At 35.4% G+C, this 15,012-nt stretch overlaps 1 protein-coding gene and 1 long non-coding RNA gene across 3 annotated transcripts; one reads left to right on the top strand and one right to left on the bottom strand.

Annotated features, from left to right (window-relative positions):
• Nucleotides 1-392: 392 nt before the first annotated feature.
• LOC114371642 lies at nt 393-3,367 on the top strand. Its single transcript, XM_028329014.1, has 5 exons — nt 393-621; nt 1,204-2,341; nt 2,427-2,699; nt 2,832-2,931; nt 3,020-3,367. The coding sequence occupies exons 1-5, from the start codon at nt 393-395 to the stop codon at nt 3,365-3,367; spliced, it is 2,088 nt and encodes a 695-aa protein (XP_028184815.1).
• A 6,330-nt stretch (nt 3,368-9,697) lies between these two features.
• LOC114369288 lies at nt 9,698-11,409 on the bottom strand. Of its 2 annotated transcripts, none has more exons than XR_003657570.1 (4): nt 11,242-11,409; nt 10,658-10,755; nt 10,119-10,194; nt 9,698-9,914 (listed from the first exon to the last, which is right to left on the bottom strand). It is a non-coding gene; the product is annotated as an uncharacterized LOC114369288 (long non-coding RNA). The 2 variants fall into 2 exon arrangements; XR_003657569.1 differs by lacking the exon at nt 11,242-11,409 and adding an exon at nt 10,894-11,126 and having other exon boundaries at nt 9,704-9,914.
• Nucleotides 11,410-15,012: the final 3,603 nt, after the last annotated feature.

Genomic DNA, 15,012 nt, shown 5'->3' with positions numbered 1-15,012 from the left:
GGCGCAAAATAAGATTTAGGTTTAGCAATGTGAGGAGTGAGGACTGAGAGCTGCAGTAGCGGCACAAAATAAGATTTAGCCTTTAGGAATTAGGTTTTTCAAATTATAACATTGAGGCGGGTCGGGGTCGGGGCGGATATCTGTAATCCTATACCCGCCCCCGCCCCCGTTTTGGGTTATCGGGGAAAACCCAAACCCGACCCCGAACCCAGTCAACGCGGTTTTTATCCGTCAAAGTCGGGGCAGATTCGATTCGGTTCTCACGGGGTCGGGTTCCGCTGCCATGCCTACACGGTGAAGAGTTACCACGATTTCCTCCCATAGTGTTGCAAGGTTCCTACTATGAAAGTGGTAGGCAAAGGAAATAATTGAATCCTTATGAGCAAATGATCATGGATCATGCTGAACCATCAATTGACCAATACATAGAACAACAGGGTGTAATTGAGACAGAATGCATGAAGGAGAATCCTAATCCTGAAGCTCAAAAGTTCTTTGATATGCTTGCAACTGCTCAAACACCATTGTGGGAAGGATGCGAGCATCATTCAGAATTGTCAGCTTCTTTGGCCTGTCTTAGCTTGAAATCTGATTATAATATGTCAGAAGGGTGTTTTAATCGTATGGTTCAACTTATGGGCGACACCATGCCAAAAAACAATACTATGGTTAGTAATTTTTATCAAGCTAAGAGGTCAGTGCAGAAATTGGGTCTCGGTTGTTTGAAAATTGATTGTTGCCCGAACGGATGCATGTTGTATTACAAAGAAAATTCAGATAAGAGTATAACCAATTGCTTTTTTTGTAAAAGTGATCGGTACTTGACGGTTAATAGGAGAGGAATTGAAAAGAAGTTTCCTATTAAAAAAATGTGGTACTTTCCACTCATTCCAAGACTAAAAAGATTGTACTCTTCAATGGCCACTGCATCTCACATGAGATGACATAGTGAAAATCAGAGGGACCCGCATGTCATGTGTCATCCATCTGATGGTGAAGCGTGGAAACATTTTGATAGAATGCATCCAAAATTTAGTCAGGACCCTAGGAATGTTAGATTGGGATTACGTTCAGATGAATTTAGTCCTTTTGGTCAATTTGGGAAGACTTACTCTTGTTGGCCGATTATCTTAACTCCATACAATCTTCCTCCTGGCACGTGCATGAAGAGAGAATTTATGTTTTTAACTGTCTTAATTTCAGGTCCATCAGATCTAAGGCACAAGATTGATGTGTACTTGCAACCACTCATAGATGACTTATGCACCTTATGGAATGATGGCATGCCAACTTTTGATGTGTCATTGAAGCAAAATTTTTTTATGAAGGCTGCTTTGATGTGGACAATCAATGACTTCCCAGCTTATGGGATGTTGTCAAGTTGGACAACTGCTGGTAGACTTGGTTGTCCCATATGTATGGAACGATCAAAGGCATTCACAAATTTAAATTTTCACAAGATCTGTTATTTTGATTGTCATCGCCAATTTCTTCTGCTTAATCATGCATATAGGAGGAATAAAATGTCATTCAAGAAGGGTCGCATTGAGACCTCACCCCCTCCTCCACGTTTGTCTAGTCTTGATGTTTGGAATAAAGTTGCACATTTATCGCTCTGCCTTGAGTCGCAAGAAGAAAAAGATTTTCTTGGTTATGGTGTTGAACATAATTGGAAGAAACAAATTATATTTTGGTTGTTACCATATTGGAAAACCCAGCTTCTGGGTCATAACATTGATGTCATGCACACAGAAATAAATGTGTTTATGAATGTCTTTAACATTGTGATGGACATCAATGGAAAAAGCAAGGATACACACAATGCTCGAATGGATTTAGCAGAAATATGTAATTGGAAGGAGCTTGAGCTGGTAGATGTTGGTCGTGACAAGTTCTTTAAACCAAAGGCAGCTTATGCAATGACCAAATCCCAGAGACTCGTTGTTCTTAAATGGGTCAAAGAACTAAAGTTACCAGATGGCTATGCCTCCAATTTAGGTCGGTGTGTGGATCTTAACAAGAGAAAAATTCATGGAATGAAAAGTCATGATTGTCATGTTTTCATGCAACGGTTGCTTCCAATTGCATTTGACTCATTACCAAAACCTATTTGGAAGCCATTTGTTGAACTTAGCCAATTTTTCAGAGAACTAACTTCGACAACTTTAAATGTTGAGCAACTAAGAATTATGGAAAATAACATACTTGTGTTGTTGTGTAAGTTAGAACAAATATTCCCACCAAGCTTCTTTGATTCAATGGAGCATCTTCCAGTTCATTTACCTTATGAGGCAAGACTTGGTGGTCCAGTCCAATATCGTTGGATGTATCCTTTTGAGATGTATAAAATGAGTAATAATTTATACACCATTGTATTATATACGTATAGTCATTTTAAAAAAAATACTTATTCATATTAATTTTAGGTTTTTGCACTCCCTCAAAAATAAAGTCAAGAATAAAGCTAGAGTTGAGGGATCGATTTGTGAAGCGTACTTAGTGGAGGAGACATCTACCTTTGCCTCGTTTTACTATCCTGATCTAATTGCAACAAGAAGGACTAGGATGCCTCAAAATGTTGATGCGGATGAAGGTTCTTCATCTTCTCCTCCTATATCAATTTTCAATTATCCAGGAAGAGCGAGTGGTAAATCCAAAACATATTTTTTGGACCAAGTTGATGTTCATGTTGCTCACTTGTACGTTCTTCAAAATTGTCCAGAGCTTGAGCCATATTTAGAGTAAGATGATTTTAATACTTTTATAACTCTAATTAATATTTTAATGATGTTATGCTTTTTACGTTGACTAATTTGTTTTCTCTTTTCCAGTATTTATGAGAATTTTTTAAGGGAGTTGAATCCCACTACTTCGAATGCTCAACTTAACCAAGACATTTCCTCCAACTTTCCTGCATGGTTCAAGCAATATGTAGGTTAATACCTTATATATTATTGAAATAACATTTCTTCCATAATGATACGATGTTATATATGGTGTTAATTGTTAAATTTTTTAGGTTCTAAATCCAGAAAATAATATTCAAGATTCAATATTGGTTAATTTGGCATGGGGACCTAAGAGAAAAGTTGAATCATGGCCTATCTACATTATAAATGGATACAAATTTGAAACAATTAGTTGGAATGAAGGCACGAATTCTTCTAATTATGGTGTTTACGTATGGGGAACTGATGGCCAACTAGAATCTGATTTTTATGGAATGTTGTATGATATTATTCAATTGGAGTATACTGGCATCCCATTGATGAAGTTAGTTCTATTCAAGTGTGATAGGTTTGATAATACTCCTTATATAGGGACACAAGTAGATAAAATGTATGGCATTGTTGAAGTAAGACAATAAAAAAGATATACTAAAGCATATGACCCATTCATATTTGCACAACAAGCAGAACAAGTTTATTACACAACATATCCTGAGGGACATCGAGGATGGTTAGCCATAATGAAGACAAAAGCTCCCAGCAGAATCACTGACAATATAGTAAGTGAAATTGAACAAGAGGCTCCATACCAAGATGATGAGCTTGTAGGGCTTCAAGAAGTGTTGGAACTTGACCCTGATGTCATTAATGAATCTCTTGCGGATGTTGATGGAGGTGGAGAAGAGATAGATGCAGATTTACTCAAACAACTAGGCTTGATCGAACCAGACAAGGATGAATGCATGTTAAGTGAGAATGACATCGAGAGTGATTTTGATGATACAAATACTTCTTAGGTAATTCATAGATTAAAGTTGATTGCATGTTTTTTACTCTTGTAGTGAATATGAAAGAGAAGATAAGTGACATATTTTGTTGTATAAAACATTTTTATGTGAGCTTTCATTAACAAGTTGGATTTATTTGGTTACTAAAGTGTATTGCTTGTGGCACTTCACTTTTTATTTATTGTTCTTAAATATATTGCATGCCTTATGTTCAGTGTGTGTGTGTGTGTGTAGTTTTACATTTGTATGATTGTGTTTTGTGATAATTATTACTTTTACTCTTGTAGTGAATATGAAAGAGAAGATAAGTGACATATTTTGGTGTAGAAAACATGTTTTTGTGAGTTTTCATTAACAAGTTGGATTTATTTGTTTACTAAAGTGTATTGCTTGTGATACTTCATTTTTTATTTATTTGTTCTTAAACATTATATATATATATATATATATATATATATATACATGTGTAAGAAAATAAAAAATGCAGATGGCAGACAGAGGTAGAGGTAGTGGTCGTAGAACATTTAATCGTGGTACAAGATGTGGTACCCACAGTTTGAGAGCTCCAATTACCGCCAATCCTTCCCCCTCATCCATTCACATATCAACCTGAGAGTCGATGATTCATGTTGTTGCACAGACTCCAAACACACTTCCTACAGCTCAAGACCAACCAAATCCTACCTTTGTAAGGGAGTCAATTCCTACTACCCCTGTTAGAGATGCTTCACCTTCAGCACCAGATGATTCTGTTACACCTGAGTACCCAACAAATCCAAATTATGAACATATTGTTAATGAAAGGCCTTTCATTCGTGCATATAAAGGAGAGTAAGTGCATTTTATTTAACTAATAATTTTCTTAAAATGTTTTTTAAATATGGTATTGACAATGTCTTTGTACATAGGTTTCAACCAACATATGGGTGTTGTAATATCATATCAAATATTATTAAGGCAAAATTTGATGAACTAGCTCCAAGTTGGTTGAATGTGTCAGTTGACCTTCGCGATAGGTGGTTTGGAGAGTTTAAGGTAACTTGAATTATGGTGTAATTTAAAATTTATTGTTTCTTGTATGATTTCTAATTTAGTTCTTGTTTCATATTTTTTGCAGAAAGAGTATAGGTGGCACCCACAAGAAGAGCGAGCCATTAGAGCTGTTTTTGAGACAAAAGGTCATGTATTTTAAAAAGTGCAATGAACAAGATTAGAAATGGTCAAGATAAAGGAAAGTGGATAACAGCTAATGTTCGAGCAACCTTGGACGAACATTGGGGTTCTACAGATTTCCTAAACAATAGCTCCACTGCCAAGGCGAATCGATCTATTGATAGAGGAGCCTCAGCATACTGTGGTGGTTCCATATCTACTGCAACTCACTTTGAAAAGCTGGTAATTTTACTTCATATATATGCATGTATGTATGTATGTATGTATGCATATATGTATGTATACTTCATTGATTTTCAATTCAGTGTAATTAATTAAATGTTTTACAATTTTAATTTCTTAAATTTATGTAGTCAAAGGAGTTTTAAAGACCACCAACTTCTTGGGAGGTGATGGAGAAAACTAAGAAATTGAAGTCGGGAGAATGGGTCAATGACAAGTCCCGTGAATTTGTTGTAAGTTGTTTCTTCTAATCCTATCACTTTATTTGATATATAGTGCCTGGTATTATAAATGAACTCTTACCTTTGATGAATATCTCTTGAACCTATTTACACATCTTGATTTGCTTTTCTTTAGTTAGTGTTAAATGTTTGTGATTGGCTAGTATAAACTTTGAAGCCTACTATAGTAGATTAAAGTTATTTTTTTCCTGTATTAGTGATGGTTTTCTTGAATATTAATCCTTATATGTCTACACATTTAACAATTTATTTTCATACCTCACTTTATATTGAAGGAGAAATATCAACATTATCGAGATGAAATCTTACAACGTTCAACAGAGGAAGGCACATCTACACAGGGTTCCCCTAACACTACTACTTCTGTTAATGATAATGAAATATATTTGAATGTTGTTGGAGGTCCAAATTACAAGGGGAACGTGTACGGCCTAGGTACTTTGAGCAAAAGGTTTAGTTGCTCAAAATCAGCTCCATCTACTTTTATTGCTCCTGTGGAAGACCAAATAGAGGAAATGCGTGAGACAATTAATAAATTGAATGCTGAGTTTTTGGCAAAGGCAAATAAGGAGAAGACACTTGAGGAAAAAGATGTTGCAGATGATGGAGAATCATGACCACCAAAGTCAGGAGATGCGACAACAGATGCAACAACAAAATGAGCAAATTCGTCAACAAAATGAGCAAATGCAACGTATACTACAACACTTGCATATTCAGCCTATCATACCAGCTCCTAGTCTATCACCTACCATAGCAGATGGAACAGACCACCATGTTAATGATACTCAGGTTGATCGTCCTTATGACATGGAAAATGATCATTGACTCTAGTTATTGTTTACTTTACTTTGATTAGGCCACGTTAGTTATGAATTTGAACTTTATTAACTTTTACGTTGCATTTGATTAAACTTTGAAAACTTTGAATTTGCACTTTAGGAATCTTTAGTGACCGAAATATATTTTATTGCAAATTCAGCCACCGAATTCACGACCGAATGGCCTTTTTTTAAAGTATATATTAAAATTGATTATTCAATAGCGACCGAAATAGCGACCAAACTCCTTTTGAATTTAGTTTATATTTAAGTTTAATTATATGATAGTGACTGAAATAAAGACTAGATATTTTTTGATTTTATTTTAAATTTAAAATATAACTGCATATTAGCGACCGAATTAGCGACAGACAATGTCGGTTACAGAACTGGTCCCAAGCAAAATAGCAACCAACTCCATAGTGACCGAAATTATTATTTTAGTGCATCGCTAGTTTGGTCGCTAAATATTAAATAGCGGGAAAAACAAAACATACAACATAATTTTGCATTAAAAAAATTAATATTAAATAGCGACCGAATTAGCAACCGATATCCATTAAATTCTGAAAGAAATTATATACTAGCAACCTCATTAGCGACCGAAATATATTTTATTGCAAATTCAGCCACCGAATTCACGACCGAATGGCCTTTTTTTAAAGTATATATTAAAATTGATTATTCAATAGCGACCGAAATAGCGACCAAACTCCTTTTGAATTTAGTTTATATTTAAGTTTAATTATATGATAGTGACTGAAATAGAGACTAGATATTTTTTGATTTTATTTTAAATTTAAAATATAACTGCATATTAGCGACCGAATTAGCGACAGACAATGTCGGTTACAGAACTGGTCCCAAGCAAAATAGCAACCAACTCCATAGTGACCGAAATTATTATTTTAGTGCATCACTAGTTTGGTCGCTAAATAGCAGCCGAAAATAAATTTGGTTACAACGGACTTAGCGACTTGGGTTTTTGCAACGTAATGGGTTCGGTCGCTATTTCGGTTACTAATACTAATAGTGACCGAATTTAATGATTTAGCGACGAAATTTGTCGGTCGCTAAAGCGCTATTTTTTAGTAGTGAACAATGGTCTTCCTCGCGATTTTGGGCTTCCGTTTCAGTGGAAGTCATCGTCACTTGCTTTTTGAACAAGGGGAGGTGTGGAAGGTTTGTGACTTTGTGCGCGTGAGCATCACGATAATCGTAAGGAGATGGAACGCCAATACTTTTGCAGGTAAGTTAGGTTATTGTATTGAAGATTTTTGTATATAACCATGGTGGATGGTTGTGATCCCTTTGTGCGGTTGTTTGGTTGATGTGGTCCACGATGTGTTTTCCACGTGAGTGTTAATTTTTTATTCAAGTTTTGGACTCCACGGGGTGTGTGGATGTTTTTGTTTTGTTGTGGTCCCTTATGCATTCCTCGCGATTTTGGCTTTTGTTTTCTTGTGGGGTTGTTTGGTTCATGTGGGTTTTATTCATGTTTTGGGCTGTCTTTTCGTTCATGTTTTTTATTTATTGAATGGACATATAAAGTGGGTTTTACTGTGTAAAAGAATTTTGTTTTCTTATTACTATCATTTTTTTTCAGGCCAACCGAAGAACAAACAGTGAGGTTAAAAATTCACCATGGTGGGATGTTCATTTATCAGCCCTTTACTCTGTATATCAATGGTCATATCGAAGAAGAAGAATGGGGTTGGGATGTGGATACTATGTCTTATATTGACTTCAAGAAGAAGATTAACTCTCTTGGGTAAAAATCATTCATGTGCTTATGGTATAAGGACCCCATAAAAGCACTGAGCAGAGGGTGATTGACGCATCCTCAAAAAAGTTGAATGATGTTGAGGATGACGACGTTGTTGTAATTGATGGAGTGGAGGCTCGGGTTGAAGCTGTGGCGGAGGGTGAAGTTAAAGCAGTGGTGGAGGGTGAAATTATGGCTGAGGGGCAAGTTGATCAACAGGCTTTGGTTGAGGTTCAGGTGGAGGTTGAGGTTCAAGTTGGTGAACAAGGTTTGGTGAAGGTTCAGGTGGAGCCTGTAGGGGAGACTAATGTTCAAGCTCAGATGGAGGCTGAAGTTCATGTTCATGAATAGACTTTGGTGGAGGTTCAGGTGTAGGCTGAAGGGGAGGTTGGTGTTCAAGGTGAGATGGAGGCTGATGCTGAAGGGGAGGCTAGTGTTCAAGGTTATGATGTTGAAGCTGAGGAAGATGATGATGATGATAGTAGTGAGTATAGTGAAGTTTCAGATAGTGACTTTGAAGAAAATTGGGATTGGACAGAATACCATGACCCTGAGACATTTACACAGACAGGTTGACCCATATATCAGACTAATGAAGCAGACTTGTATGGTCATAATACTTCAGCTGCAACAAATTTTGATTTTGGTGATGAAGATGGACATTCTGAAGAGTTAGATACTCCATATTGAAGTGATGTTGAAGCTAATCCAAAAGTCAAATTTCCTCGGTTTAAGGTGCTTGAAAATGATGAAGATGCAAAGTTTGAGGTAGGGCTGCAATTCAGTAATAAGAAAGAAATTCTAGAGGCTATCAAAACCTTTGCTGTAATCTCTAAGAAGAATCTGAAGGTTAAAAAAATGATAATAAGAGAGTCATTGCAATCTGTAAGGAAAAAAAAAGGGTTGTCCGTTTTACTTACGGGTCAGCAAGTCCATTCAAGCGACTTATTGACAAGTAGTCACATTCAAATATCAACATTCTTGCTTTAGAACTGCCAGAAACATTCAAGCTACACCTAAAGAAGCTATATTCAAACACTGTAGTTCACAGTTATAGAAGTTGTAATACTTACTCCAATAACAATATTGCTTATTTTCAATTTCAAGGTTGATCTCTATCTGTTATGGATGATACCTTAACCTCTGTCCATATGCCCCTTCCTTCTTTTAATCTATTAAATCCACAAATCATCAACTTTCAACTCACAAATAAAACAAACATTAGCAAAAAAGACAAGTTTCTTTTCCTCACTGATAACCACAACAAGCTCTATCAATTGATGACACACCCCCAAACAGAGGCCATTGACATATAGAAAATGTTGTACATACCCAGATATAAAGAGACGTTTCCTGGATCGAGCTTGAGAGCGGCCCTGAGCCTGCCTCCTCCACAATGCAGTGTTGAGACCAAAATTTATTAGCAGCATGTACTCATAGACTGGTAAGATGGCAGGCACTATGAGAATTTACAAACAACATATGTGAGTAAATAGGGATTAGTCACTTTGGGTTTCATTTTGAAGAATGCTACAAACAGATGGACAACAAAAGATAGCATAAGTTCAGTCATGGAGGGATAAAAATTTAAACAACATAAAAAAATGGTAGAGCATTGATTAATTGTTAGACTCACCACTGAATAACCGCCTTGTGTCCGATCATCTAAAGTTTGTTGAAGATTCTTTGACCAAAGAAAGGAAGAAAGTGATTATTATACATATAAGAAGTTCATTCACAATTATCAATATAAAAATTAAATTTCATGAGACAAGAAAATAACCAAAACAAATGGCAGTATCAATATAAAAGTTTGCCGACAAAAATAAAAATACCACAACAGGACAACCAGCTCTCGGGATACTATCTGATTGCAGACCGCCAAAAGGATTTAAACCCTCATATGCCACAAGAATACATACATTTATTCCCCAAGCTTCATAAAATTCCCCAACCTGAGCAAAAATTTAAAAATAAATAAATAAATGATACGGAGAAAGAAAGAAAAATTTACTTCATGAAAGGTAGAAATAGAATGCTAGTGAACCAGCTAACAAACAAACCAAATTTTATTGGCAATGCGTAACCATGCTCTCTTCCGTTATTTTACAAGAGCACCAGTGACAAAGCTCTCAATGAATGATATAACTATTACTTACTCTGCAAAGCAATACTTGACGTGGAAATTTTGGCTTGAATTGCAACATTTCCCAGTTAAGTGTTCCTTCCTTCAGACTACACACATAAAAATTGATTCCTCCATCAACTTTCTCACAATAATACCATCCCTAGAAATAGAGAATAAGGGAATTCAAGTATTTATGTGCAAGTTTATTGAACAATAGCCAATGTAAATGGTTAAGAATAAAGGGTTATGAATTATATACAATCTTAAATCTTGAATAGCATTCTTGTTGACTTTGGTCCATTAGTTGTGAGTTTGTATTTGAACAGAAAAAAAACTTACCTGTATTGCAATTTATGCAGGGGAAAATAAATCCTTTATATCGAGAATAGAATAAAAGTGCAAAATAAAGCATGGTAACAGTTTGAAAGTAAACTTGTAAACTATAAAGTCCTAATAAATCTGTAGGTAAATGTTTTAAAAAGAAAACTGCAATTAATGTTTTCATATTTTTTATTACAAAAATGAAGAGAATGCACATAAACTAATAACATGAATTTCATACAAACTCACCTTCCATTTTTCATGTTGGGATTCAGGCCAGGCAAATTAGAATAGTCAAGTCTTTCAGTTAGTTGGACAGTTGAAAGCTTTCTGCACATCTGCAACCTCTGCCATAATTTGGAAAGGAAACAAGAGTGAGAATCAAAATTCTCGGTAAAGGTCTCATGGTTTATAATCACAACAACAAAAACCAAGAATGACTAATTTTGCAATTTAACTAGATGCGAAAAAGTAGATGGACCTACCCCTTTCCACCCCAATATGTGAGGAAGGTTTTTATATTCTAAACCATTATTTGGTACTTTGGGCTTTGGTCTACGTACCGGAACTGATAACGTTCGAGATTATGCAGGATTATACACTAAAGATTCTTATTTGGCTCTCTCTTTAATCCTATGTCTCTTATCCTTAGGAGGTCTTCCTCCACTATCAGGTTTTTTCGGAAAACTTTATTTATTCTGGTGTGGATGGCAGGCAGGCTTTTGTGGCCTTACTACTCCCCCTTGAAAACTTCTTTTCCGTATAACTCGATTAATTATTTACATGTGCATTTATTCTGTCCATCAACAAGTTTCACAACTTAGATGACATACCGCAAAATAATAGATGTTTACATCATTAGGATTTCACCACGTCTACAAAATATCAAATCAAACAAATTAGAGCTATTTTTTTCTGAATTCGGAATGACAACTCCACAATGTGTTTAACTTGACATCTAACACTAGTATTAATAGATATGCATCCAAGTATATAATTCACATTCAAACTATTTCAATACTAATATGATAATCATATCTTAACTTCCTAATCGTGATTCTTGCATATTGAATGAGTTAGCAAAGTTTCTAAATAGACACAATAATGTAGCTGCTCACATTTTATCGCAATAACAGGTAAAGCAAGCAAGATGTAGCTAGAATGAACTCAAGGTTAAACACAACTATTAGCATGAATAACTCATGCCAACTAATCCGATGTTGTTCTTCATGCACCAAAATCTCAGACAAGATGTTTATGATTCCTATAATGTCTCTAAACCATAGTGTTATCAATGGTGGACGGTGGAACAGAGTGGAAAGCCAAAATTCTGCCATATATCCACGCCATTGTGGCCCATGGTGCTGTCATAGCATAATTTCTCTCAATAAAGCCAAACATTATCCTTCCTACGAATTTCAAATCATTGACATCCATATAAGTAGAAGACTTTTTTTCGTTTGGGAATTTTTTTGCAGAAAGCAATTCCTTTTCCTTAGCATAAATTGACTGATAAAGATATTCAGCTCTTTTGATAATAAGCTCAGGAATTCCTTCTTTATCCTTTACTATGTTTATAATTTTAAGTTTAATTACCAATTTGTTTTATTTACGTGCATATTTTTTACATTTTAGTTTATACATCTTCAAATTACTTGTTTAATCTTTACACATTTTTTTAATCTATTTTAATCCTTTGAGACACTAAAATGAATTAAACAGTATATATGTAAGAACTTTAAGAAGTTAAAAAATTAAAAATATATGTATAAGAACAAAAACTAATAGTAGTAACTTTTAGGTGTAAAACTAAAATAAATAATTTCTGTAAGTACAAGACCTAAATGAATAATTAAATTTATTAGAAAAAAAGTATTTTTATCAGAGAAAAACCAGAGAAGATTCGGGATAAAAGAATATTCAGTTTCCTCCATTTTCTTAAAGTATTTTTATCACCATTTGTTTAAATTCACGTATTTCTTATTTCTTCTCTCTCCCTCCCTTTCTCTTCTCCCCTTCTATTTTACGCCCCTCCTCTGTTCTTCTCTCTTCTCCACTTCCATCCAGGTTATCTTTACGTGTTATATGTATCAAAAGAGAGTTATACAACTACTCTTACTATTAGATGAGTATTTAATATTTTTTGAGTTATTTTTTATTATGTTTTATTATTTATTTTATATTTTCTTCAAAGACAAAAAAGTAAGATTCAAATAATTAAAAGAATTGGTCTCCTTGAATTTTCTTTAAAAATATAAGATAGATTTTATTTGAATTTTAAACCAAATGTACTCACAAATAAGTTTGAATGACTTTAAATAATTATTTTAAAAATTAACAAACTTATCTTTTCTTTTTCAAAACTTTTCAAAATTGAAAACTTATTATATATTTTCCCAAACCATTTGTATGTTCATAAAAGAAACTCAATCATTCATCTAAATTAAGGAGAGAGAGCAAGAATCAAATATTAAACAATGGGATCAAGAAAGCCGCGCGGTCCCAAGGATTTACTGAACATGAAGATAGTGAAAAAGTCCAGGAGCAAGCAACCTATACGAATTGTTAGACGAGGCATATATGGCGCTTCAGAAATTCGAAAACAGAAAAATCATAGAGGGAGTAACAAAAAAAGTAATGAGTCGCATAAATCAACTGAGAGCATGGAGGAATTTGTGATTCCGGGAGATATTCCTGGGCGAGCTGGGCGGCAACCATCTCCCCTATTTTGCTATAAATAGGGGAGGAAGTGAAGAAGAAAAGGGTTCAGCCCCTTAGACACTTCTCTCTCTTTCGAATTTGCTTGGAAAAATTGTTTCCGTGAAGAAAATCTAAGCCGAGGCGCTTCCGAAACGTTTCCGTAACGTTTTCGGTGAAGAATTTCGCAAAGGTTTCAACCGTTCTTCGACGTTCTTCATTCGTTCTTCATCGTTCTTCGATCTTCAACGGGTAAGTACCTCGAACCAAGCTTTTCGATTCATTCTATGTACCCGTGGTGGTCCACATTGTGTTTTGTGTATTTCTATTCTCGTTTCATTTACTTTTTATACCCCCTCTTGACGTGCTTAAGCCATTTTACTTAAGTCATTTCTCGCTTAACTTAAAAATAAAATAAATTTCCACCGAACGTTTGAATTGTATTATCTGTTAACTTCGGTTAAAATGAATTCCGACCGTTCGGTCGTGCCGTAACCACGTTGGAAATCAAAAAGAGATAAAATAATAATATAATAACAAAAATATACCTTTTAGTAAAATAAAGCGGAAAATCAATCGGACGTTTTCTCTTTGGGATTTCTCATTCTTAATTGAATTGACTAATAACTAAAGTGAAACTAAGGCTAAAATCAACTCGCCTAGTCAAGCTTGTCCATAAAAATAGGTTATTGAAGTTTGTCATTTCAATTTCTTACTAAGTAAAATGGATCATTTTCAAGGTCCAACGCCTTAAAATGATCACCTCTTAAGTAAAAAAAAAAGAATCACTTGATAAAAAAGAACTACGTAGGTCTGATTTTCTCATCGCAATTGAGGAATACGTAGGAGCAAAGGGAAACACCCTTGTCGACCACAAAAAGAGAAAAATATAAAAAGGGTATAAAAGATATAAAGACATAAAAGGGAACGTAAAAATCAAAGTCATGTTTGCACATTCGATTAAAGGCTGCCGTCCCTTGTGACGGACGTGTGGGGTGCTAATACCTTCCCCGTGCGTAAATACAACTCCCGAACCTTTCACTTAAAAGTTCGTAGATCGCGTCTTTTCTGGTTTTTCCGACGTTTTCCTCAAATAAACGTTGGTGACGACTCCGCGCGTATTCCTTTCGTGGAACACGCATCCCGCGAGTCACGCGTCGCCCTCCCGCCGAAGGGTAGGTTGCGACAGTTGGCAACTCCACTGGGGACTGTTTTTAGAGAGTTAGGCCATTTAAATCTTGTGCAATGTTTTACCGTGACTTACCCCTTTGTTGGTTTCCCTTCATTATGTTCTTGTGTATATAAACTCTTTGTTGCTTTTAGTGCGTTTTAAAATGTATACATGAAGTAAATATTTATTCATTTGATGCACACAAACACCAACACTATTTGCACACACTGTGAGTGAAAAAGGGCCCTATACCCGGGTTCATGGGAACATAAGGAGTGGAGGTGAATCTGTGATCATGCTAGGTCTCCGACTTGCTTGATTACAGTGAACCCTCATCTAGAACTTTTCTCTTTGAAAACTTATTGTTGCTAGTAGTCCCTACTGCTGCAATATGTTCTTCGAAGGGGATGATACCTCTAGAAACCATCAAGAGAGATATGACTACCTTGGGGATTATTGCTAAAAAGCCTAGTTAGTTCTCTCCCTTATAGGTCCCTTAAATAGGGGCACGAAGCAAACACGTTGTGTGCCATTTCTCACACTGCCATGCATAAAAATCATATACCCTTTTGCTTATGTTCAATGAATATTGTCATACTATGTACATTCCCGCATTGTGTCTTTTGCATAGGCATCGCATATGGGTTCTGTCTTGATCCCTTCTGTAAACAAACCAACGGAGGGTCCGTGTCGCCTTCTTAAAAACGTACGTGGGGGCACTTTGCTACCCCTAGAC

This window comes from Glycine soja, chromosome 10 (assembly GCF_004193775.1).
Source record: "Glycine soja cultivar W05 chromosome 10, ASM419377v2, whole genome shotgun sequence".
NCBI classification, from domain to species: domain Eukaryota; kingdom Viridiplantae; phylum Streptophyta; class Magnoliopsida; order Fabales; family Fabaceae; genus Glycine; species Glycine soja.
The sequence above is the reverse complement of the archived record's forward strand: the minus strand, read 5'-3'. Positions and strand labels throughout refer to the sequence as shown.

Excerpts from the sequence above, each read along its gene's own strand:
- LOC114371642 (XM_028329014.1), top strand. The coding sequence starts at position 393 with ATGGATCATGCTGAACCATCAATTGACCAATACATAGAACAACAGGGT. Across the intron at positions 622-1,203 it reads GTCAGAAGGGTGTTTTAATC|GTCCATCAGATCTAAGGCAC; the intron begins GTATGGTTCAAC and ends TCTTAATTTCAG. Across the intron at positions 2,342-2,426 it reads TGGATGTATCCTTTTGAGAT|GTTTTTGCACTCCCTCAAAA; the intron begins GTATAAAATGAG and ends TATTAATTTTAG.